Source organism: Melanerpes formicivorus, unplaced genomic scaffold (genome assembly GCF_026170545.1).
Source record: "Melanerpes formicivorus ecotype bairdi unplaced genomic scaffold, bMelFor1.0.p_v2 SCAF_46, whole genome shotgun sequence".
NCBI lineage: Eukaryota > Metazoa > Chordata > Aves > Piciformes > Picidae > Melanerpes > Melanerpes formicivorus.
In genome coordinates, this window is record NW_027142398.1 from 3064390 (window position 1) to 3088654 (window position 24265).

Sequence of the window (24265 nt, forward strand, 5' to 3'; positions counted from 1 at the left end):
TGCAGAGGAGGAGCATGAACTGACCATGTCACCCATGTGAGGCTGGAACTCAAACTTCATGGGTGGGCAGAAGACGTTGTTGTACATCTCCATCAGGCGCTGCTTGTCGCTGTTGGCGTCCAGGTTCTCCACGGCGTTCTCGATGGCGTCCAGCCCCTCGTGCTTGGACTGCTCCAGGTTGAGCTCAGCAGACAGGAACGTCCTGAGAGCTCTGTTGAGGCTGGCATGGTAGCCCAGGTCACAGCACTGCTGGAAAAAGACACACCAAGTCCAGATGAATGAGCAAAGAAATGGAGAGGAAAAGGCTTCTGAAGCCAGAGGGGCAACACGTTGAGTTTCGTGGCCTCCTGGCTACCACAGGGGTGCCACACCTCTCACTGACCACACAGGCATCCTGACTCAGGCCTGAACACAATTTCAACCTCTAAGCCCATGCAGAATTTCAACCTCTAACCCCATACCCAATTTCAGCAGTCACAGAGTGGCTTGAGCTGGAGGGGACCTTGAAGATCACCAAGCTCCATCGAGTTACTGTGATCCCCTGAGTTACAACTGGCCTCCAAGTACAGCTGAAACCATTGCAACCCTTCCTGGGGGCCTCAGAGTTTGCCTCATGCTGTTGAAACCCCAAAAGGCAGCCTAAAACCTGAGGATGCTCAGTGCCTCCCTTGGAAAAGGGCAATGGTTTGAAACTAGAGCTGGGCAGGTTAGATTGGCCATGAGGATGAAGTTCTTGACAGTGAGGGTGGGGGAGGCCCTGGAGCAGGCTGCCCAGGGAGGCTGTGGCTGCCTCCTCCCTGGGGGTGTTCAGGGCCAGGCTGGATGAAGCTTTGAGCAACCTGGGCTGGTGGGAAGTGTCCCTGCCCATGGCAGGGGGTTGGAACCAGATGATCTTTGAGGTCTCATCCAACCCAACCCAACCCATTCCATGACTCTGTGATTCTAACTTTAGTTTCAGAACTGAAAACACTCCCCAGGAAAAAAGAAAAGAATCCCTTAAATACTGAATCCTTGAATAATTCAGAGTGTGAAGAACACACTGAGCTCAAGCACCACCCAGGGAAACATGAGACAGGATTTGGAGGGTCTGCAGAGGTTGATTGTTCCACCCAAGACACAGCAAACCGCTTCGCTCTTGGCTGTGCCAGGAAGCAGGAACAGGACCTGTGCAGCACAGGCACAAACCCCAGAGTCACCCAAACCAAAACCCCTCCCCAAGCAGCACTCAGCTGGGATGACTTCACTGCTGGGGTGAAAGAGAGGAGCAACAACCTGCAGGCAGCCAATGCTCGTGGTCAAGAATTTCCTGGCTAGTGCTGCCACCAGGGTGATGTCACTGGAAGACAATTAAGCAGCTTCATCTCCACTGCAGCCAAGCCTTCATGTTTCCAGCAGGGAGAAAGGCATTTGTCATTAGCTGATCAGAAACAGCCTCCCTTTCTCAGCCCTCTAAGAAAGCAATGGAGGAGGGAAGCCACCTCCTTGGAATGACAAGTGGGATTACACAGGCAGGGAGAATATCCAAAGAGAAAGAGGCCATCTGCCTGATTGCTGTGCTGCTATGTAAGCAGAATGCACAGGAAGGCTCCTCCCAGCCAGCAGTTGGGGCTCATCACAGCCATTGTGTGCAAATGGGGGGGGAAGGAGGGGGGAAAGGGGGGAGGAAGGGAGGGAAAAAAGGGGGGGAGGAAGGGAAGGAAAAAAGGGGGGGAGGAAGGGCAGGAAAAAAGGGGGAAGGGAAGGGGGGGAGGAAGGGCAGGAAAAAAGGGGGGGAGGAAGGGCAGGAAAAAAGGGGGGGGAGGAAGGGCAGGAAAAAAGGGGGGGAGGAAGGGAAGGAAAAAAGGGGGGGAGGAAGGGAAGGAAAAAAAGGGGGGAGGAAGGGAAGGAAAAAAAAGGGGGGAGGAAGGGAAGGAAAAAAAGGGGGGAGGAAGGGAAGGAAAAAAAGGGGGAGGAAGGGCAGGAAAAAAGAGGGGGAGGAAGGGCAGGAAAAAAGAGGGGGAGGAAGGGGCAGGAAAAAAGGGGGGGAGGAAGGGCAGGAAAAAAGGGGGGGAGGAAGGGCAGGAAAAAAGGGGGGGAGGAAGGGCAGGAAAAAGGGGGGGGAGGAAGGGCAGGAAAAAAGGGGGGGAGGTGAGGGCAGGAAAAAAGGGGGGGAGGGAGGGCAGGAAAAAAGGGGGGAGGAAGGGCAGGAAAAAAAGGGGGGAAAAGGGAGAAATAAAAGGAGGAGTGGAGGGAGGGAGAAAGCAGAGCAAGTGCTGGACCCATCCCCCTGCTTGCAGAGGATTTCTGTCAGCATGTGCTGCTGTGCCAGTGAGCTGTGGCAGGTGTGGAGCCTTGCGGGCAGCAAAGCAGCTCAGTTGCTGCTTAGGCTGGAGGCAGCCAATTAAAGGACATTAAACCCAATCAGACAGAACAAAAGAGAGCCCCAAAAAAGCCCGTCCCACAAAGGAGGCTTGATTGAGACTCTGCAGGTGGGGAGGCTGCCCTGGATCAGCAGCCCCTCCAAGCTGCTGCCCTTCTCCACCATCTGGTGCAGAGCCATCCTCTGCAGGCAGCCTGGGGAGAGGCTGGGCCAAGATCCCAGCCAGGAGCAGCATCAGCTCGGCTGGGACAGGAGCAGTGCTGCTGTTCCCCTCCTGCTGCAGGACCAGGGGGGCTGCACACCCATCCAGGCTGACCAGCTGGTCCTCCCTGCACTCCCCCTCCTCCAGCACACAGAACCAGAGAGCTGTTGGAGCTGCAGAAGTCCTCTAAGAGCATCCAGACCAAGCACCAACCCACCACCACCATGGCCACAGGTTCCATGAACACCTCCAGGGATGGGGACCTCAGCACCCCCCTGGGCAGCCTGTGCCAATGCCTTGCAGTCCAGAAAGGGTCCTAAGATCCAGCACATCCAGACTGGGAAGGAAAGGTGGTGAAAGCACAAGAGGAGCTCAGTGGTGGGGCTGGGAAAGGCAAACAGGAGCTAATATTTCATCCCCCAGCTCACGACAGTGAAGAGGGAAGTAATTTGGCCTTGTGTTACTGACCCTGCTCAAGGTGTCTGCAGAGCAGGGCTGGTGGGGAGCAGCTGTGGGAGCTGGGCTGGTTTAGTCTGGAGAAGAGGAGGCTGAGGGGAGACCTCCTGGCTCCTGAAAGGAGGTTGGAGCCAAAGTCTGCCCAGAAACACCAAACACCCACTCAGCAGCAGGGCAAGAAAGGAGGCAGGAGTTGAGGGTGGGGGTTGGTCTCTCATCCCAAGGAACTAGGGACAGGCCAGGAAGAAAGGGCCTGAAACTGGGCCAGGGGAGGGAGATCAGGACAAATTTCTCCCCTGCAAGAGTGGTCAGGGGTTGGAAGAGGCTGCCCAGGGAGGTGGAGGTGCTCCAGGAACTGGGGCCATGCTTTGGTGGCCATGGTGGTGCTGGGTTGATGGCTGGGGCTGGACGATCTCAGAGGGCTTTGCAACCTTATTGATTCCCTGATGCAAACCATTTTGCAGCCCACTCTCTCCCCCACCTGAACACTTGGGCAAGCCCACCACCTCCCACCTCTAAGTGGTAACCACCTCCCACCTCTAAGTGGTAACCACCTCCCCACCTCTAAGTGGTAGCCACCTCCCACCTCTAAGTGGTAAACCACCTCCCACCTCTAAGTGGAAGCCACCTCCCTCCATCCCCTTGCTGGGCTCTATAAATCTTTGATGGAATCCTTCTCTGAGGAAATCAATTTTTCATCAGACTTTAATGACAACTCCTTGGAATTCCTTGCCCAACACCACAGCTGATTAACCCTTTGCCCAGGCAGCAGGCTTCAGGCAGGCCCCCAGGAGAGGATTTGGTAGGAGACTGAACACATCCCAGTGCCCAGGGGCTGCACTTGGCCACAGCAACCCCAGGCAGAGCTACAGGCTGGGGGCAGAGTGGCTGAGAGCAGCCAGGGCAGAGAGGGACCTGGGGAGTAGTGGTTGATAGTAGGCTGAACTATGAGGCAGCAGTGTGCCAGGCAGCCAAGAAGGCCAGGGCCTGGCCTGCATCAGGAGCAGTGTGGCCAGCAGGAGCAGGGAGGTCATTCTGCCCTGTGCTCAGCACTGCTCAGGCCACACCTTGAGTCCTGTGTCCAGTTCTGGGCTCCTCAGGTCAGGAAGGATGTTGAGGTGCTGGAAGGTGTCCAGAGAAGGGCAACAAAGCTGGGGAGGGGTCGTGGAGCACAGCCCTGGGAGGAGAGGCTGAGGGAGCTGGGGTTGCTTAGCCTGGAGAAGAGGAGGCTCAGGGGAGACCTTCTTGCTCTCTCCAACTCCCTGAAGGGAGGTTGGAGCCAGGTGGGGGTTGGGCTCTTCTCCCAGGCAAGCAGCACCAGAACAAGAGGACACAGTCTCAAGCTGTGCCAGGGGAGGTTCAGGCTGGAGGTGAGGAAGAAATTCTTCACAGAAAGAGAGATTGGCCATTGGGATGTGCTGCCCAGGGAGGTGGTGGAGTCCCCATCCCTGGAGGTGTTTAGGAGGAGACTGGATGGGGTGCTTGGTGCCATGGGTTAGTTGATTAGGTGGTGCTGGGTGATAGGTTGGATTTGATGATCTCAAAGGTCTTTTCCAACCTGGTTAATCCAATCCTATTCTAGTCTAGTCTAGTCCAGTCTACTCCATTCTACTCCATTCCATTCCACTTCCATTGCATTCCAGGAGGAAGGGAATGATAATAAGTAAGTAATCTGATTTAAAATGCAGGTCAGATTGGGAAGGGAAAAGGCTGAGATCCTGGAGCAGGGAAGTGGTAGGAAGAGCTGCTCCTGGAAGAGCTGCTCCTGGAAGAGCTGCTCCTGGAAGAGCAGAGCAAGCCTGAGGACTCACACAGGGAGTCTTTAATCTGCCTTTAAATTCTGTCCCAGTGACCCTTTGCTAAATGTGAGTCAATGCAAACTTCCCCATTACTGTAGCATTTCATTAGCATCAAAGTGCTGCCTCAGCCCCCCCAGCCAGGGAATTCAAAGCTACTGGGCTGTGTCAGGAGCAATTTATTGCTCTGCACTCAGGAGGGGGAATTAACTCAGTGCTCTCCTTCCACTCCCAGTGCAAGGGGAGACAGAGCACGCTGCAGGGCTGTGACAGGCTGCTGCTGTCTGCCCCACCACCTCCCACTGACCAAGAGCTGTGAGGATGGGGCTTCAAAACTCAGCATCACCACATGGTCAGAGCAAGGGAAAGAGCTAAGAGCTGGCTTGAAAACCACACCTGCTCATTTCATGCACTGGGCACAGCATGGCTCAGGTTGGAAGGGACCTCAGAGATCATCTCCTCCAACCTCCCCACCATGGGCACCTCTCAACCAGACTCAGCTGCTCAAGGCCTCATCCCACCTGGCCTTGAACATCCCCAGACAGGAGGCAGCCACAGCCTCCCTGGGCAGCCTGTGCCAGAGCCTCACCACCCTCCTACTGCAGAACTTCTTCCCCAGCTCCACTCTAACCCTGCTCTGCCTCAGCTCCAAACCATTCCCCTGGTGCTGCCTCCAGACACCCTCAGGGAAAGTCTCTCTGCAGCCTTCCTGTACCCTTCAGGCAGCTCTAAGGTCCCCTCAGAGCTTTCTCCTCTCCAGGCTGCACACCCCCAGCTCCCTCAGCCTGTGCTCACAGCAGAGCTGCTGCAGCCCTTGGAGCATCTTTGTGGCCTCCTCTGGCCTCACTCCAGCAGCTCTGTGTCCTTCTTAGGCTGGGGACAGCAGAACTGGAGGCAGGGCTGGAGGTGAGGTCTGAGCAGAGCAGGGCCCAGGGGAAGATTGAATTTGGGTTTTGTGTTTCAAACCTCAATGTTATCAAATGATCAGCTGAAGGAAAAGAGGTAAAAGCCTGGCTTAGAAGAATAAAGCAATCCTGCTCTGGTTTAACCCCAGATAATCTGCACTGGTTCCAACTGCTGATTTGGGGGGTTGTGTTTCAGAACTCATCCTGTGCTCAGAGCAAGGAAAAGAGTTAACAATCTGGCTCAAAAAAAATAAACCAATCCTGTTTTAGAGTAGAATAAACCAGGTGGGAAGAGACCTTGGAGATCATTGCATCCAAGCTATCACCCAGCACCATCTGATCAACTCAACCAAGGCACCAAGCACCCCAGCCAGGCTCTTCCTAAACACCTCCAGGGATGGGGACTCCACCACCTCCCTGGGCAGCACATCCCCAGGGCCAATCTCTCTTGCTGGGAACAATTTCTTCCTCCCCTCCAGCCTAAACCTCCCCTGGCACAGCTTCAGACTGTGTCCTCTTGTTCTGGTGCTGCTTGCCTGGGAGAAGAGACCAACCCCCACCTGGCTCCAACCTCCCTTCAGGGAGTTGCAGAGAGCAAGAAGGTCTCCCCTGAGCCTCCTCTTCTCCAGGCTAAGCAACCCCAGCTCCCTCAGCCTCTCCTCCCAGGGCTGTGCCCCAGACCCCTCCCCAGCTTTCTTGCCCTTCTCTGGACACCTTCCAGCATCTCAACATCTTTCCTAACCTGAGGAGCCCAGAACTGGACACAGGACTCAAGGTGTGGCCTGAGCAGTGCTGAGCACAGGGCAGGATGAGCTCCCTGCTCCTGCTGGCCACACTGTTCCTGATGCAGGCCAGGATGTCCTTGGCCTTCTTGGCCACCTGGGCACACTGCTGGCTCATGTTCAGCCTACTATCAACCAGCACCCCCAGGTCCCTCTCTGCCTGGCTGCTCTCAGCCACTCTGCCCCCAGCCTGCAGCACTGCCTGGGGTTGCTGTGGCCAAAGTGCAGCCCCTGGCACTTGGATGTGTTCAATCTCAACTGATTTTTGCTTTAACTCAGATCATCTGCACTGCTTCTAACTGCTGATTCTGGCTTTGTGTTTGAAAACTCCCTCTCATCCTGTGCTCAGAGCAAGGAAAAGAGTCACCAAGCTGGCTTGAAAAAAATCAACCAATCCTGGTTTTGTTTAACCCAAATAATCTGCCCTGCTTCTGGCTGCTGATCTGGGGGTTGTGCTTCAAAACTCCCTCTCATCCTGTGCTCACAGCAAGGAAAAGAGTTAAACTATGATTTTTAAAGCCAGATTGTTAAGCCACACAACCACCACTGGTTCCAACTGCTGATTTTCAGTCCCTCAGGACCAAAGGCATCAAGAGAAAGCTATGTTCCCTTCAGCTTACCAAGGAGCTAACCAAAATGCCAATCAATCCCCACACACCCCTCATTGAAGCAGGCAGCAGGTAGAAAGCCCCAGGAGGTTTGGGAGACAGCCTCCCAGAAGTGAAAGCCACCTCTAGGTGCAGCAGTCCTTGCCTGAGTGTGACCCTGGGAGGTGTGGGTTTTGCAAAGCCCTTGCACTGACCTCCAAAGGAGAGCGAAGTGAAGGCCCAGCAGAAGAGCACTTGGAGAGGTTGGGTGATCAGCTGAACAAACGAGCGCTAAGCGCTGCGAGGTATCCTAATAGCTGGCTAATTAATAGTGAGCTGAGTGCTCTTTATTGCCTGTGTCTAGAGACACTTCTCATTACTCTCCCTCTCCCTCCCAGGCATGAAGGAGGCTTTGCTGGGGAGTGCTGACAGCAGGGAGAGCAGCAGGCTGGCCTTGGCAGGCAGGATGCCATCCAGTGCCAGTGCCTCCCCACCCTCACTGGAAAGACTTTCTTCCTAATCTCCAGCCTCAATCTGTCCTCCTCAAGCCTCAAACCATTTCCTCTTGTCCTATCACTGCAAGCCCTTGTAAAAAAGTCCCTCTCCAGCTCTCCTGTAGCCCCCTTCAGGTACTGGAGGGCTGCTCAAAGGTCCCCCTGGAACCTTCTCTTCCCCAGGCTGAACAGCCCCAGCTCTGCCAGCCTGAACCCATAGGGGAGGTGCTCCAGCCCTCTGATCACCTTCACAGCCCTCCTCTGGTCACAAAGATGGCACCTTCCAAGCTGCCCACCCAAGACCATCACTGCACAGCTGTACAGAGGCTCCCAGCTGTGCTGGCATCTGAGCTGCTGCAGGAGGAGAGGCAGAGGTGAGGGTTAAGGGCAGCGAGAGTCACCGCAGGCACCCGGAGTCACTGCAGGCACCCAGGCAGCAGCACTTACATCAATGAGATCAGACAGGTCATGAATGTAATACTTGAACACAGATGCATTGGTGGCCTCCAGTGCCAGCAGATACTCATTCCTTGCCTTGATAGCCTTCAGTCTGTTCTCTGTGTACTTTGCTTGGCGCTGAAAGAGAACCAAAAGCAGAGGAGATGTTAAACGAGGTGCAGCAGGCAGTAGCAACCTTCCCAGGGACACCAGAGAGCACTGAACCCATCTGACCCCTGCTCCCTTGGGTTTTGCTCATGGGGACTCCAGCTTGGGCCAGACTCAAGGACCTGGAGCTTAGCTCAGTTAGGCACAAGGATTTTAAGCACTGCTACACCACACAGCTCTGCACTTCAAGGCTTCTCCTCAAACAGGCTGTGGGCTGGGGAAGAGTGAAGGATCAAGGTGGGGGTTTAAGAGGTTCTGGCCCAGCTCCAACACTGAACTGACTGCCAGAAGCCCATGGGTACTCCAAGGGCTGCACTCCACCTGTTCCAACAGAAGCCAAGGCTGGAATTGGGTCCTTTCAGAGCCTAGATCAATTCAGAAGGGAACTCCTTGCTTTCCACAGGCTGGAGTCTTAGTGCTGAACTCCTTCACTGCCTGACTGATTGCAACTGGTTCTGCCCACCAAGGCAGGCTGGGGCTGCTGGTCTCCCTGTAGCACAGCTCAGATCCCAGCCTGGTGGGAAATGAGACCTAAGCCTTGTCCTCTGCATGAGGGAAACATGAACCACGACTGCTGTGGTGCCAGGTGCTACCTTCACACCCCAGCCTCCTCCTAGGCTCTTGGCCATGCCTCTAACCCTGAGACAAGACAAAATCTGCCTGTCCTGCAAGAAACCTGGTGCCAGCTTGCATCACAGAATGTCAGAGGCTGGAAGGGACCTCCAGAGATCAGCCAGTCCAACCCCCCTGCCAGAGCAGGATCAACCCAGGGTAGCTCACACAGGAATGCATCCAGGCAGGTCTGGAAAGTCTCCAGAGAAGGAGACTCCACAACCTCTGGGGGCAGCCTGCCCCAGGCCTCTGTCACCCTCACTGTGAGGAAGTTTCTCCTCATGTTGAGGTGGAACCTTCTATGCTCCAGCTTGCACCTCTTGTTCCTTCTCTTACTACTGCTCCCCTTGCCTAAACACTTAAAACTTTGAGCCTTGCATGTGAATGTCACCAAGGAGGGAACTCAGCAGCTCCTGTGCTGAGCTGCTGCCAAGTCCCCTCCCCTCCAGCAGTAAGAGGAGAGGGAGAGGGAGAGGGAGAGGGAGAGGGAGAGGGAGAGGGAGAGGGAGAGGGAGAGGGAGAGGGAGAGGGAGAGGGAGAGGGAGAGGGAGAGGGAGAGGGAGAGGGAGAGGGAGAGGGAGAGGGAGAGGGAGAGGGAGAGGGAGAGGGAGAGGGAGAGGGAGAGGGAGAGGGAGAGGGAGAGGGAGAGGGAGAGGGAGAGGGAGAGGGGAGACCTTTGAGATCACAGAGTCCAACCTATCACCCAGCACCATCTGATCAACCAAACCATGGCACCAAGGGCCTCATCCAGGCTCTTCCTAAACACCTCCAGGGATGGGGACTCCACCACCTCCCTGGGCAGCACATCCCAAAGGCCAATCTCTCTTGCTGGGAACAATTTCTTCCTCCCCTCCAGCCTAAACCTCCCCTGGCACAGCTTGAGACTGTGTCCTCTTGTTCTGCTGCTGGGTGCCTGGGAGAAGAGACCAACCCCCACCTGGCTACAACCTCCCTTCAGGGAGTTGCAGAGAGCAAGAAGGTCTCCCCTGAGCCTCCTCTCCTCCAGGCTAAGCAACCCCAGCTCCCTCAGCCTCTCCTCCCAGGGCTGTGCTCCAGACCCCTCCCCAGCTCTGTTGCCCTTCTCTGGACACCTTCCAGCATCTCAACATCTTTGCTAAACTGAGGGGCCCAGAAGTGGACACAGGACTCCAGGTGTGGCCTGAGCAGTGCTGAGCAGGGGCAGAGCTGGGGCTGTACCTTCTCCTTCATCTTCTCTATCTTCTTGACCGAGCTCCTCCGGACGTGCTTCTCTTCGAACTTGACGTTGGCAGCGGAGTCAGGGGAGCGTGGGGTCTGCTTGTCCTCTTGCTTCACTGACTTCCCAATCTGCTTCTCTTCCTGCTTCTCTGCCTCTTTCAGCTTGCTCTGAGCACTGATGCTGTCTGCATTGTACATGTGGTAGGTTTTCATCACCTGCAGGGGGAAAGAACAAAAGGACACCCAGGAGTCAGAGGGGATCCCAGCTCCAGCTGCCAAGGCAGGGATGGGTTGACATAACCAACAGAGCAGGCACAGAGAGGTTCTGCTTGCTTCAGCTGCATGGCTAAATCTGAGGCAGAATCATAGAATCAGTAAGGCTGGGGAAGGCCTCAGAGAGCATCAAGTCCAAGCTGTCTCCCAACACCTCCTGACTGTCTAAACCATGGCTCCAAGTGCCACATCCAATCCCCTCTTGAACATCTCCAGGGATGGGGACTCCACCACCTCCCTGGGCAGCACCTCCCAGTGGCTAACAACTCTCTCTGGGGAGAACTTTCTCCTCACCTCCAGCCTAAACCTCCCCTGGCACAGCTTGAGACTGTGTCCTCTTGTTCTGGGGCTGCTTGCCTGGGAGAAGAGACCAACCCCCACCTGGCTACAACCTCCCTTCAGGGAGTTGGAGAGAGCAATGAGGTCTCCCCTGAGCCTCCTCTTCTGCAGGCTAAGCAACCCCAGCTCCCTCAGCCTCTCCTCCCAGGGCTGTGCTCAAGAAGAGTAATACCTGAGCCTGCAGAGCTGACAGGCTAGGAGGGAGGGGGTTAAAAAAACCTCAGATGGAAGCTTACAAAATGCTTGGCTTAGGGAAAAAAAAGCATCCTAAGAAAGCAATCCCATCCTCAGACCCTTTTTGGGGGGGTTTAATTAGGTCAACAGACTGCCCCAGACCCCAGGTTCCTGTGACAGATCCATCTCAGAGCAGCTGACCAGCACTGAATGCAAAATAATGGACTGCTGAGCCTGGGGAGGAGCAGCCCCAGAGGGGATCTGAGCAATACTCAGCAAGAGCTTAAAGGGTGGGGGCCAAGAGGATGGAGCCAGGCACTTGGCAGAGGTGCCCAGCAACAGGCACAATCTGGAACTCAGGAGGTTCCACCATGAAAAACCTCTCTGCTGTGAGGCTGCTGGAGCCCTGCAGCAGGCTGCCCAGAGAGGTGGTGGAGTCTCCTCCTCTGCAGAGCTTCCAACCCCCCCTGGACCCCAGGCAAGCTGCTGTGGGTGCCCCTGCTTGGGGGGGATGGACTGGCTGATCTCTAGAGAGCCTTCCCAACCCCCCCTCCACCACACTGGGCTTGTGCAAACCAGTCAGATCTGCTTGCTGGTTGCAAACACTTCAGCCAGCAGAACACTCCAGGAAGTGTCACATCTCCCCAGAAAGCCCAGCAGAAGGTGCAGGAGTGGGAAGTGAGGCTCTTCAAACAGATCTGAAATCAAAGTGGATGATTTGTGCAGCTGCTCCTTTGTTTCCACCCTGGCATGTGCCTTCTTGTACAATCCAATCAAGGAGTCAGAAGCCAACCCCCTCCAAAACAGCAACAAGAAGGCAGAGGCTGAATCCAGCCTGTTCAAAGGCAATTAGATGGCAAGGCTGGAAGAGCAGAGAGCTTTTCATCAGCAGGTAGGGCTGCAGCAGGGATGCCCTAGCAGCCTTTCATCTGGATGAATCAAGTCCTTCAGACATCACAGGTCTGGAGGAGCCTGTATGCAAATCCTCAAGCCTGAGGAGCATGGCTGCACAAAGCAGCCTGGCTGTGGCTTGTTGCAGTCACAGCTGAGAGGCAAAAATCAAGGAGGGGATAAGTGAATGAACAAACAAAGGGTTGCTGTTCACCTCACTGAACAGAAACACTGAGAAGAGTTGGGGCCTTTTGCTCCAGGAGACCTGGGGCCTGCTCTAGAACAGAACAGGAATAGGAATGGAATAGGAATGGGAATAGGAATGGGAATGGAATAGGAATAGGAATGGAAGTGGAATAGGAATGGAAGTGGAATAGGAATGGAAGTGGAATGGGAATGGGAATGGAAGTGGAATAAGAATGGAATAGGAATAGAATTAACCAGGCTGGAAGAGACCTTGGATATCATCAAGTCCAACCTCTCACCCAACACCACCTTAACAACTAACCCATGGCACCAAGCACCCCATCCAGTCTCCTCCGGAACACCTCCAGGGATGAGGATTCCACCACCTCCCTGGGCAGCACATCCCAGTGGCCAATCTCTCTTGCTGGGAAGAACTTTCTCCTCACCTCCAGCCTGAACCTCCCCTGGCACAGCTTGGGACTGTGTCCTCTTCTTCTGGTGCTGCTTGCCTGGGAGAAGAGACCAACCCCCACCTGGCTACAACGCAGGGAGTTGGAGAGAGCAATGAGGTCTCCCCTGAGCCTCCTCTTCTCCAGGCTAAGCAACCCCAGCTCCCTCAGCCTCTCCTCACAGGGCTGTGCTCCAGACCCCTCCCCAGCTTTCTTGCCCTTCTCTGGACACCTTCCAGCAGCTCAATGTCCTTAAATTGAGGAGCCCAGAACTGGACACAGGACTCAAGGTGTGGCCTCAGCAGTGCTGAGCACAGGGCACAATGACCTCCCTGCTCCTGCTGGCCACACTGTTTCTGATGCAGGCCAGGATGCCCTTGGCCTTCTTGGCTCCCTGGGCACACTGCAGGCTCATGTTCAGCCTACTCTCAACCAGCACCCCCAGGTCCCTGGGGGTGGGCTGAAAAAAGCATGGCCTGCAGAGGGGCCTTCAGTTAGCAGCTCCCAGCCACCCAAGCATCAACCTTGGCTCTTCTGAAGGCCAAAGGAGTGTTGTGTACATGCAGGCTGAGCAGCCTGGGGCAGAGGTCCTGCCCTGGCAGCAGGGTGAAGGTGTGATGGGTTCTGGGGCTGTGAGTGATGGAACTCCACTGTCTGCCCTTCACCTCCTGGCACACAGCTATTTCCCCTTGTTAAAAGGAAACACAAGACCAAAAGGAAAGGAAAGGGAAGGGTAGGGAAGCTGCCTCATGCAGGGAGCTAAGGCTGACAAAAGGATTGCTTGGGGGTGAAGAATGCCTCTAAGAGCATCAAATCCAACCAGCAACCCCACACCACCATGGCCCCAAGTGCCATGGCCCCAGGTTTCTTGAAGCCCTCCAGGGCTGGGGACTCCACCACCTCTCTGCTCAGCCAGATCCAATCCCTGACCACTCTGGCAGCAAAAGAAATGTTTCCTCATCTCCAACCTGAACCTCTCCTGGCACAATTTCAGGCCTTGTCCTCCTGTTCTGTCACCCCCAAAGCCACCAGAAAAACAATCCCACTTCTTTCCCAGGATATTCCTCTCTAGCTGTGTGGTTGCCCAGGGAGGTGGTTGGGGTGACTCAAGGTGAGGCTCAGCAGGGCTCTGGGTGCCCCTGCCCAGGTGAAACACTGAGGATTGGTATCACCAGAGAGGTTTCCCAGGAAAGGTGATGGAAGCCATCCCTGGAGACTCCCAAAGTGAGGCTCAGCAGGGCTCTGGGTGCCCCTGCCCAGGTGAAACAGAGGATTGGTATCACCAGAGAAGTTTCCCAGGAAAGGTGATGGAAGCCATCCCTGGAGACTCCCAAGGTGAGGCTCAGCAGGGCTCTGGGTGCCCCTGCCCAGGTGGAACACTGAGGATTGGTATCACCAGAGAAGTTTCCCAGGAAAGGTGATGGAAGCCATCCCTGGAGACTCCCAAGGTGAGGCTCAGCAGGGCTCTGGGTGCCCCTGCCCAGGTGAAACACTGAGGATTGGTATCACCAGAGAAGTTTCCCAGGAAAGGTGATGGAAGCCATCCCTGGAGACACTCAGGGTGAGGCTCAGCAGGGCTCTGGGTGACCCTGTCCAAGTGAAACACTGAGGATTGGTATCACCAGAGAAGTTTCCCAGGAAAGGTGATGGAAGCCATCCCTGGAGACACTCAGGGTGAGGCTCAGCAGGGCTCTGGGTGCCCCTGCCCAGGTGAAACACTGAGGATTGGTATCACCAGGCAAGTTTCCCAGGAAAGGTGATGGAAGCCATCCCTGGAGTCACTCAGGGTGAGGCTCAGCAGGGCTCTGAGCACCCTGCCCTGGTGGAACAAGTCCCTGCTGACTGCAGAGGGGGTGAGACTGGATGAGCTTTGGAGCTCCCTTCCAACCCAGTCCATTCCCTGGCCTCTAGAGGTCCCTTCCCACCCAAGGCATCCCCTGGTTCCATGAAGCCTCTTATCCTGAGCTACCCTGTGCAGCAGCCAGGCCTTGCCTGGGCTCTTGCCCCCCATCACCAACCCTGGGACAGAGCCAAGGTGGCAGCCCCAGCAGGATGAAACCCAAACCATCCCACTGCTGCTTTACTCTCTCTGCCTCTTCTGCTTTCTGCCAATTCCACTTTCAGCAATGGGGGGGAGGGAAAGAAGCCCATTTTGCACCCAGGCTAATCAATGCCTGCTTTATAGTCTGAGCATATGCAGGAGCTGCAAGTGGGGGTGTAAATTATTCAGCAAGTCTCTCTTTACCACTGGCTGTGTCCATGTTTCTCTTTTCATGTTTCAACACAGCATCCCTTTGTAGCTGAGAGCTGCAGAACAAGAGAGCAGGCATCCATCTCCCCTTTCTGCCCCCTAAAATGGAGCTGGTTCAAGCTGAGGTGAAATAGGGACCTGGGGGGGAGAGGGGGGGAGTTCATCTGAAATAAATCCAATCACAACAGGGTCTTCATGAATGCTGGGATGATGTTATTGAGGTGTCCTGCTGCAGTCCAACAGGAGCTGAACATGGAGCTGAACATGGAGCAGGGAGGTCATTCTGCCCTGTGCTCAGCACTGCTCAGGCCACACCTTGAGTCCTGTGTCCAGTTCTGGGTGCCTCAGGTTAGGAAAGATGTTGAGATGCTGGAAGGTGTCCAGAGAAGGGCAACAAAGCTGGGGAGGGGTCTGGAGCACAGCCCTGGGAGGAGAGGCTGAGGGAGCTGGGGTTGCTTAGCCTGCAGAAGAGGAGGCTCAGGGGAGACCTCCTTGCTCTCTGCAACTCCCTGCAGGGAGGTTGGAGCCAGGTGGGGGTTGGTCTCTTCTCCCAGGCACCCAGCACCAGAACAAGAGGACACAGTCTCAAGCTGTGCCAGGGAAGGTTTAGGCTGGAGGTGAGGAAGAAGTTCTACACAGAGAGAGAGATTGCTCATTGGAATGTGCTGCCCAGGGGAGCTGCTCAGCAATCAACACCCCCAAGTCTCCTGCTTGGGAGCTACTCCCAACCTACTCTGCAGTCCAGGAACTTCATGAAGTTCTCCTTCCCAAGGCAGGGTCTCCACCCTGGTGTCTCCCATGGCTATACCAAGAACCAAACAGCACAGATGGGAAACTATCACTCTGAAGGGAAAGGTTTTGCTTCAAGGAACTGAGGAAGACATAAACACAGTGGGGTGCCTGCCCCCCCAACTGGAGCTGTGTTGATGCCTTTGGTACCCTCAGACCACACAAAACCAGGCCTGAAGACCCCTGAGCATGACATTGATGCCTTTGGTACCCTCAGGCCACACAAAACCAGGCCTGAAGAACCCTGAGCAGGATGTTGATGCCTTTGGTACCCTCAGGCCACACAAAACCAGGCCTGAAGAACCCTGAGCAGGATGTTGATGCCTTTGGTACCCTCAGGCCACACAAAACCAGGCCTGAAGAACCCTGAGCAGGATGTTGATGCCTTTGGTACCCTCAGGCCACACAAAACCAGGCCTGAAACCCCCTGAGCATGACATTGATGCCTTTGGTACCCTCAGGCCACACAAAGCCAGGCCTGAAGAACCCTGAGCACGAGTGGAAACAACTCTAATGTCTCTCTTCAAGGCCAACCCTGCAGCTAGTAGCAGCTGTCCATGAAGGTGAGACCTTTGGGAAGTGGAGCCAGCCCTCAGAGAGCTGAAACAACCTAAGGACAGAGTGGAACCAAGCCCATGAGTGATATTTATGGTGCTTCACAGGCTGCAGGACACAAGCTGCCCCCCACTGCAAAGCCTGCAGACATTCATCAGTCTTGGTGCTCAGCCTCTGCTGGGGCAGCAGGGCTGGGAGGACTCAGCTGCTTCTTCCTCCTGCCTGAAAGGAGGACAAGGACTCAGTTGGATTTACCGTGTAGAGCTCATTCAAGACCTTCATCAAGTCTTCCTGGAGCTGCAGGCCAACCTCCTTGCTCTGCAACAAAACAGAGAAAGCAGAGTTAGTTGGGGAAGGAGGAGGCAGGGAGGGAAGGAAGGAGGAGGCAGGGAGGGAAGGAAGGAGGAGGCAGGGAGGGAAGGAAGGAGGAGGCAGGGAGGGAAGGAAGGAGGAGGCAGGGAGGGAAGGAAGGAGGAGGCAGGGAGGGAAGGAAGGAGGAGGCAGGGAGGGAAGGAAGGAGGAGGCAGGGGAAGGAAGGAGGAGGCAGGGGAAGGAAGGGGGAGGCAGGGAGGGAAGGAAGGAGGAGGCAGGGAGGGAAGGAAGGAGTCAGCAGGCTCCACATCCACCAAGACCTCAGGCTCAGTTAAGCACCACAATCCATGCTGGCAAAGCCCAGGGCCACTTAGAGCCCAGCTGCACAAACTCTTAACAAGCTGAATGTTAGGAGGTGTGGAGCCAGGGAAGCCTCCAGGGCAAGGGGAATCTGCAACATTCCAGGCCTGGAACCAGAGAGGTTTGCCCCTTGCAGCAGGCTCAAGCAAGAGTGTGAGTCCAGGACAGCCTGGTGTGGAGGCTGAGGGAAGAGCCCAGAGGAATGATTCTCCTGCATGGAGCACATCACAAAGCAGCCAACACTTCTGCTGATGGCACCAAAGCCAGCCTGAGGCTGTGCTGGAGGCAGCCACCACCTTCTTCTCCCAGGCACTTCTGCTGCCCCTTCCTTGCACCTCACTTGCAGCCTGCCTGCCCTCCCAGCCTTGCTCCTTGAGGATAATCCCTGTGTCCCTTCACCACACCCCCCACAAGCTGCCAGTGCCAGCCCAGCAGAAGGGCTCCTGAAGAAATGAGGCTGCTGAGCTCTGCCAAGATCCTAGAGCTGGACTTGATGATCCTAGAGTCATGAATGGGTTGGGTTGGAAGGGACCCTTAAAGCTCCTCCAGTCCAACCCCCCTGCAGCCAGCAGGGACATCCCCAACCAGAGCAGGCTGCTCACAGCCCCAATCAACCTGACCTGCAATGGTTTCAGGGATGAGGCCTCCACCACCTTCACAGTGAAGAACTTCTTAGATCTTTGAGGTGTTAAAGGGTGGGGGGCAAGAGGATGGGGCAGGGCTCTTGTCAGTGGTGTCCAGAGGCAGGAGCAGTGGGCACAACCTGGAACCCAGGAGGCTCCATCTGAACAGCAGGAGAAACCTCTGTGGTGGGAGGGTGCTGGAGCCCTGCAGCAGGCTGCCCAGAGAGGTTGTGGAGTCTCCTTCTCTGCAGAGCTTCCAACCCCCCCCCTGGCCATTGTGACCCTGGGCAGCTTACTAGGGGCTGGGCTGGATGAGCTCCAGAGGTCCCTTCCAGCCCACCCCATGCTGGGACTCTGTGACACAGGGAGAGAGAAGCCTCTGGCTTTCTGACACACATCACTGGGAGGCCTGAAGAGGCTCATCCCTAATTCCCAAGGGCAACAGCTCCCCATGCAAAGCCCTCTTTGAAGAGCTGGTTCTCATGCAACCAAGCCCCTATGCAAAGGAGGGCAGAGAGACTTCCTTAATGAGCTGAGTGGCACCATTCACCTCCCCTCCATGGCAGACAGCATTTCATGCTCAAGCTGCCACTGCTTGCATTCTGAAGAGCCTCCAGGAGAAAAAGCTGAGGACCTGAGAGACATCAAAAAGCTTCCCAAGGAGAGCAAAGGTGCAGCTCCACTCCAGCCTCACCCACAGACACCTTCACAGATCCTCTTTCCCCAGAGCAGGAGCACAAGGCAGCACCAAGAAAACCCTCTGCATCTGTCAGACAACTGACATCCTGCAGCCTGCACTGCCTGGAGGATTAAAAGCTATGGAGCTACAGTGAGACCCCACCAGATGTTTCCTCTCTTGGTCACTGAAGACTCCAAGAATGATTTAGGCTGGGAAAAGCCCTTTCCAGATCAAGTCCAACGACTCCCTAACTCTGCCAAGCCTGGGGTTACCCCATGGCCCTCAGCACAACAGCTCTGTGTCTCCTGAGCACCTCCAGGGATGGGGATTCAAGCACCTCCTCCTGGGCAGCCTGGGCCAGGCTTTGAGAACCCTTTCAGGGCAGAAGTTTTCTTCTGATGCCCAACCTAAAAATCCTCCCCAAATGGACATCATTCTCCAGACCTTTTCCTCACAGGGAGGGTGGGGAAGACACTGGCACAGGCTGCCCAGGGAGGCTGTGGATGCTCCCTGCCTGGAGGTGCTCAAGGCCAGGCTGGATGAGGCCTTGAGCAACCTGCCCTGGTGGGAGGTGTCCCTGCCCATGGCAGGGGGCTTGGAGCTGGACAAGCTTTAAGACCCCTTCCAACCCAGACCAATCTGTGACGCCTCTCTTTGGGCTACACAGGAGCCAGGCAGCCAGTGTACAGGGGCACAATGACCTCCCTGCTCCTGCTGGCCACACTGCTCCTGATGCAGGCCAGGATGCCCTTGGCCTTCTTGGCCACCTGGGCACACTGCTGCCTCATGTTCAGCCTACCATTGACCAGCACCCCCAGGTCCCTCTCTGCCTGGCTGCTCTCCAGCCACTCTGCCCCCAGCCTGCAGCACTGCCTGGGGTTGCTAAGACCAAAGTGCAGGACCTGGCACTGGGATGTGTTCAATCTCCTACCACTGGAGAAGGCCAAGAAGGGAGCAGACATCTCCTCTCCACACTAACACTTCCAACTGGCCACCCTTCCCTCCAGAGTGTGTGGTGTAGCAGACACAGGCTGGAGGGAAAGGATCCATCCAGAGGGACCTGGACAGGCTGGAGGGAAAGGATCCATCCAGAGGGACCTGGACAGGCTGCAGAGCTGGGCACAAGCCAACCTCAGGAGGTGCAACAAGACCAAGGGCAGGGTCCTGCAGCTGGGGGGAGGCAATCCCAGGCACAAATCCAGGCTGGGCAGGGACTGGCTGGAAAGCAGCCCTGAGGAGAGAGCCTTGGGGGTGCTGGGGGAGGAGAAGCTCACCAGGAGCTCTCAGTCTGCACTTGCAGCCCAGAAAGCCAAGCAGATCCTGGGCTGCAGCAGGAGAAGTGTGGCCAGCAGGGCAAGGGAGGTGATTCTCCCCCTCTGCTCAGCTCTGGGGAGACCCCACCTGGAGTCCTGCCTCCAGCTCTGGAGCCCCTATGGCAAGAGGGATCTGGAGGTGCTGGAAGGTGTCCAGAGCAGGGCCAGGAGGATGATCAGAGGGCTGGAGCTGCTCTGCTGAGGACAGACTGAAGGAGTTGGGGCTGTGCAGTCTGGAGAAGAGAAGGCTCCGAGGTGACCTCATTGTGGCCTTCCAGTATCTGAAGGGGGCTCCAGGAAGGCTGGGGAGGGACTGCTCAGGATCTCAGGTAGTGCTAGGACTAGGGGGAATGGAATGAAGCTGGAGGTGGGGAGATTCAGGCTGGAGGTGAGGAGGAAGTTCTTCCCCATGAGAGTGGTGAAGCCCTGGGATGGGTTGTCCAGGGAGGTGGTCGAGGCCCCAGCCCTGGAGGTGTTTAAGGCCAGGCTGGATGAGGCTGTGGCCAGGCTGATCTAGTGTGGGGTGTCCCTGCCCATGGCAGGGGGTTGGAACTGGCTGATCCTTGTGGTCCCTTCCAACCCTGACTGCTACTATGATACTACTATGAACTCACCAACAGCCAGGCAGCTTTACACACTCATCACCTGGGGGGGGGTGGGTTTTGCCCACATTTTCCCCACTAATTAGCAAGTGCAAATTCTTCTTCTGCTGCTGCATGGAACAAAAAGACCTTGATTCCTTTACACAGTGCTCCTTCACTCCCTCCCAAGGCAGTGTTTGCCTGCTTGAACCTCCATGCTTGGTGTGTTTAGAAGGCTCCAGCATCTACTTGATGATCTCTGAGGTCTTTCCCAACCTTGATTCTATGATTCTGAGCCCTTGGAGACAGGTTCAAGATCATTTATGCCTACAAAGCTCAGGAAAAGAAGGAGATCAGGAGGTACTGCAGACAAACTGGTCTGGACCACCAGATGGATAAGGAACTGGCTTGATGGCAGCACCCAAAGAGTGGCTGGCAATGGCTCCATGTCCCAGGGGAGGCCAGGGACAAGCAGAGTCCCTCAGGGATCAGTCCTGGGACCAGGCTTGGTCAACATCTCTGTGGGTGCCATGGAGAGTGGCATTGAGTGCACCCTCAGCAGGTTTGCTGCTGACACCAAGCTGTGTGGTGCAGCAGACAGGCTGGAGGGAAGGGATGGGATGGTTTAGTCATGAGGTCTGTGGTGCCAGGTTGGGCTTGATGAGCTTGGAGCTCTCTCCCAACCTTGGGGATTCTGTGATTCCCAATCTCCAGGAGTTCACAGACCCAAACCCTCTCTAGTTTGGTGTGTTGGGTTTTTTTTCCCCCACCCCCCTAGAATAAAAGCTGCAACAGCTGCAGTGATGGGGGGGGGAAGTGGCAGAGATTTTCTGCCTGCCTTTTCCTCAGCACTGATGATGAATGGAAGTGACTGCCTGGGTCTGCTTTAAGTGCCCTGAGCACTGAACTCTTCACACAGAAGGAGCTTTTCAGCAGCACTGCTTGGCTGTGCTGCTGCCACTGCCTGGCCTGCACCAATCAGCTGCCTCTCAGCCAAGCTCTTTTCAAGGCCCTTTGCTTAGCTCCTTGCATCAGAGTGCTCACTGACTGTGCAAACTGCTGAGGCATCAATTATGTGCCAGCCAGATGAAAATGAGTATTTTAATGCACATGCAGGTTGGGAGGAGAGAGAGCAGAGGCAGGAGGGCAAGTGCCAAATTGTCACGACACAAAACTCTTTTGTGCTCTCAAATGAGCTCTGCAGAAAGCCAAGGGCCAGGCTGCTGGACTGGAAAGAGCCTTACAGGGAGGTGAAGGTAGAGGCAGATCACAGGTGGCACGAGAACAAGAGCTGTGCAAGCAGCACTGCTCATTGCATGCTGCTCCTGGGACTGATTCCTCCAAGAGGGAGCAAAAAGAGGCTTGAGAGAAAAGAGCTGAGCCTGCTGACCCTGAGAAGTGACAGGCAGAGGAGGAGTCAGATTGGAAGGGAGCTCAAAGATCAGGCAGTGATAGGACTAGGGGGGATGGAATGAAGCTGGAGGTGGGGAGATTCAGGCTGGGGGTGAGGAGGAAGCTCTTCCCCATGAGAGTGGTGAAGCCCTGGAATGGTTTGTCCAGGGAGGTGCTTGAGGCCCCAGCCCTGGAGGTGACTTAAGCCCAGGCTGGCTGAGGCTGTGGCCAGGCTGATCTAGTGTGGGGTGCCCCTGCCCATGGCAGGGGGGTTGGAACTGGCTGATCCTTGTGGTCCCTTCCAATCCTGACTGATTCTATGATCTCCTCCAACCCTCCTGCCATGGGCAGGGACACCTCTCAACTACTCCCAGCTGCTCAAGGCTTCATTCAGCCTGGCCTTGAACACCCCCAGGCAGCCTGGGCAGCCTGTTCCAGCCTTCACCACCCTCCTACTGAAGAACTTCTTCCTAAGCTCCACCACCCTCCTAGTAACAAACTTCTTCCTGATGTCCAACCTCAATCTCCCCTGCTCTAGCTGCAAATCATTGCCCCCTGTCCTACCCCTACAAGCCCTTGCACACAGTCCCTCCCCAGCCTTCTTGCAGCTCCTTCTTGGACCCCTCAGATTAAGAAAGATGCTGAGCTGCTGGAAGGTGTCCAGAGAAGGGCAAGAAAGCTGGGGAGGGGTCTGGAGCACAGCCCTGGGAGGAGAGGCTGAGGGAGCTGGGGTTGCTTAGCCTGCAGAAGAGGAGGCTCAGGGGAGACCTTCTTGCTCTCTCCAACTCCCTGAAGGGAGGTTGGAGCCAGGTGGGGGTTGGGCTCTTCTCCCAGGCAGCCAGCACCAGAACAAGAGGACACAGTCTCAAGCTGTGCCAGGGGAGGTTCAGGTTGGATGTTAGGAAGAAATTGTTCCCAGCAAGAGAGATTGGCCCTGGGGATGTGCTGCCCAGGGAGGTGGTGGAGTCCCCATCCCTGGAGGTGTTTAGGAAGAGCCTGGATGAGGCCCTTGGTGCCATGGTGGAGTTGATCAGATGGTGCTGGGTGATAGGTTGGACTTAAAATCATAGAATCAATAAGGTTGGAAGAGGCCTCAGAGATCATCAAGTCCAAGCTGTCACCCAACACCTCCTGACTAACTAACCCATGGCTCCAAGTGCCACATCCAATCCCCTCCTGAACCCCTCCAGGGACAGGGACTCCACCACCTCCCTGGGCTGCTGACTTGATGACCTCCAAGGTCTTTTCCAAGCTGGCTAACTCCATTCTGCTCTACTCTGCTGTGCAGGCTGCAGCTCCAGCTTTTGGGTCCCAGTGCAGCAAGGAGAGAGGAAGAGCCACTGCAGCTGGATGACCTCAAAGGTCTCTTCCAACCTGGTTCATTCTATTCTGCTCCTGGAGGGCACCTGGAGAGCTCAGCCAGTCCAACCCTGCCACTCAGGCAGGATCACCCAGAGCAGAGCACCCAGGAACACCTCCAGGAGGGGTTTGAGTTCCACTCTGTCCCTTCAGGTACCAGAAGGCCAAACTGCCTTCTCCCAGCTGCTTCTCTCAAGCCTTCCCTCCAGCCCAGCCAAGGCAGAGGAGCTGCCCTGCATGTGCAGGGGCACAGAGCAGCAGCCCCCCCTTTGTCCCAGCAGGGAGGGCACAGGCAGCATGTGCAGAGCTGGAGGTTGCTGCCACCCCTTAGCCTGGAACATGCACTCCCAGCAGGCTGGTGCCAGCTCCTCAACAGCCTCTTTGTTCCAGCCCTGCAGCCCTCCACCTCCCCTCTAATGCAATCAAGATGTTCTTTGGGCTGCAGGGCAGCGCTGGCTGGGCCGTTCCACATTCCAGCACCCATCAGCGACCTCAGCTCCCAAGCATCTGGGGGGGGAGGAGAACGAATCCGAGAGCTGGAGGAATGCTGACAACCTTTGGTGCCCCTGCAGCTCCAGGCCCGGGGGGCAACATCCCCCCTGAGCCCCCGGGGAGGTGGCAGGGAGCCAGGCAAAGGCAGCCTGGAGCTCAGGAGATGCTGCTGGGGCAAGCTCAGCACCAGCAAGGGGGCACTGGGGACCACTGCTGGGGTAAGCTCAGCACCAGCAAGGGAGCACTGGGGACCACTGCTGGGGCAAGCTCAGCACCAACAAGGGAGCACTGGGGACCACTGCTGGGGTACCAATGCTGCTTGGGTAAGCTCAGCACCAGCAAGGGGGCACTGGGGACCACTGCTGGGGTAAGCTCAGCACCAGCAAGGGAGCACTGGGGACCACTGCTGGGGCAAGCTCAGCACGAGCAAGGGAGCACTGGGGACCACTGCTGAGGCAAGCTCAGCACGAGCAAGGGAGCACTGGGGACCACTGCTGGGGTAAGCTCAGCACCAGCAAGGGAGCACTGGGGACCACTGTTGGGGCACCAATGCTGCTGGTGTAAGCTCAGCACCAGCAAGGGAGCACTGGGGACCACTGCTGGGGTACCAATGCTGCTGGTGTAAGCTCAGCACCAGCAAGGGAGCACTGGGGACCACTGCTGGGGTAAGCTCAGCACCAGCAAGGGAGCACTGGGGACCACTGCTGGGGTAAGCTCAGCACCAGCAAGGGAGCACTGGGGACCACTGCTGGGGCAAGCTCAGCACCAACAAGGGAGCACTGGGGACCACTGCTGGGGTACCAATGCTGCTTGGGTAAGCTCAGCACCAGCAAGGGGGCACTGGGGACCACTGCTGGGGTAAGCTCAGCACCAGCAAGGGAGCACTGGGGACCACTGCTGGGGCAAGCTCAGCACGAGCAAGGGAGCACTGGGGACCACTGCTGAGGCAAGCTCAGCACGAGCAAGGGAGCACTGGGGACCACTGCTGGGGTAAGCTCAGCACCAGCAAGGGAGCACTGGGGACCACTGTTGGGGCACCAATGCTGCTGGTGTAAGCTCAGCACCAGCAAGGGAGCACTGGGGACCACTGCTGGGGTACCAATGCTGCTGGTGTAAGCTCAGCACCAGCAAGGGAGCACTGGGGACCACTGCCCAGTCAATCCCATGTGTGATGGATGTGCCTCACACTCCACATGAAGTCCTCCCAGGGCTGCCCTGCCTGCAGCCTCTGCAAGCTGCACCCAGGCTTCT

General features: G+C 56.2%; 1 protein-coding gene across 7 annotated transcripts in view; it reads right to left on the reverse strand.

Annotated features, from left to right (window-relative positions):
• SRGAP2 (SLIT-ROBO Rho GTPase activating protein 2) overlaps positions 1-24265 on the reverse strand; it is a 140828-nt gene that overhangs the window by 43768 nt on the left and 72795 nt on the right. For 5 of the 7 annotated variants that reach the window (XM_068159638.1, XM_068159640.1, XM_068159644.1 and 2 more), the window contains 4 exons: positions 16159-16221; positions 9997-10212; positions 8029-8157; positions 25-249 (listed from right to left, as the gene is read on the reverse strand). In XM_068159638.1, coding sequence (XP_068015739.1) covers positions 25-249; positions 8029-8157; positions 9997-10212; positions 16159-16221 — 633 coding nt within the window. The remainder of the gene's footprint in view (positions 1-24; positions 250-8028; positions 8158-9996; positions 10213-16158; positions 16222-24265) is intronic. The other 2 variants (XM_068159639.1, XM_068159637.1) reach the window with 1 other exon arrangement.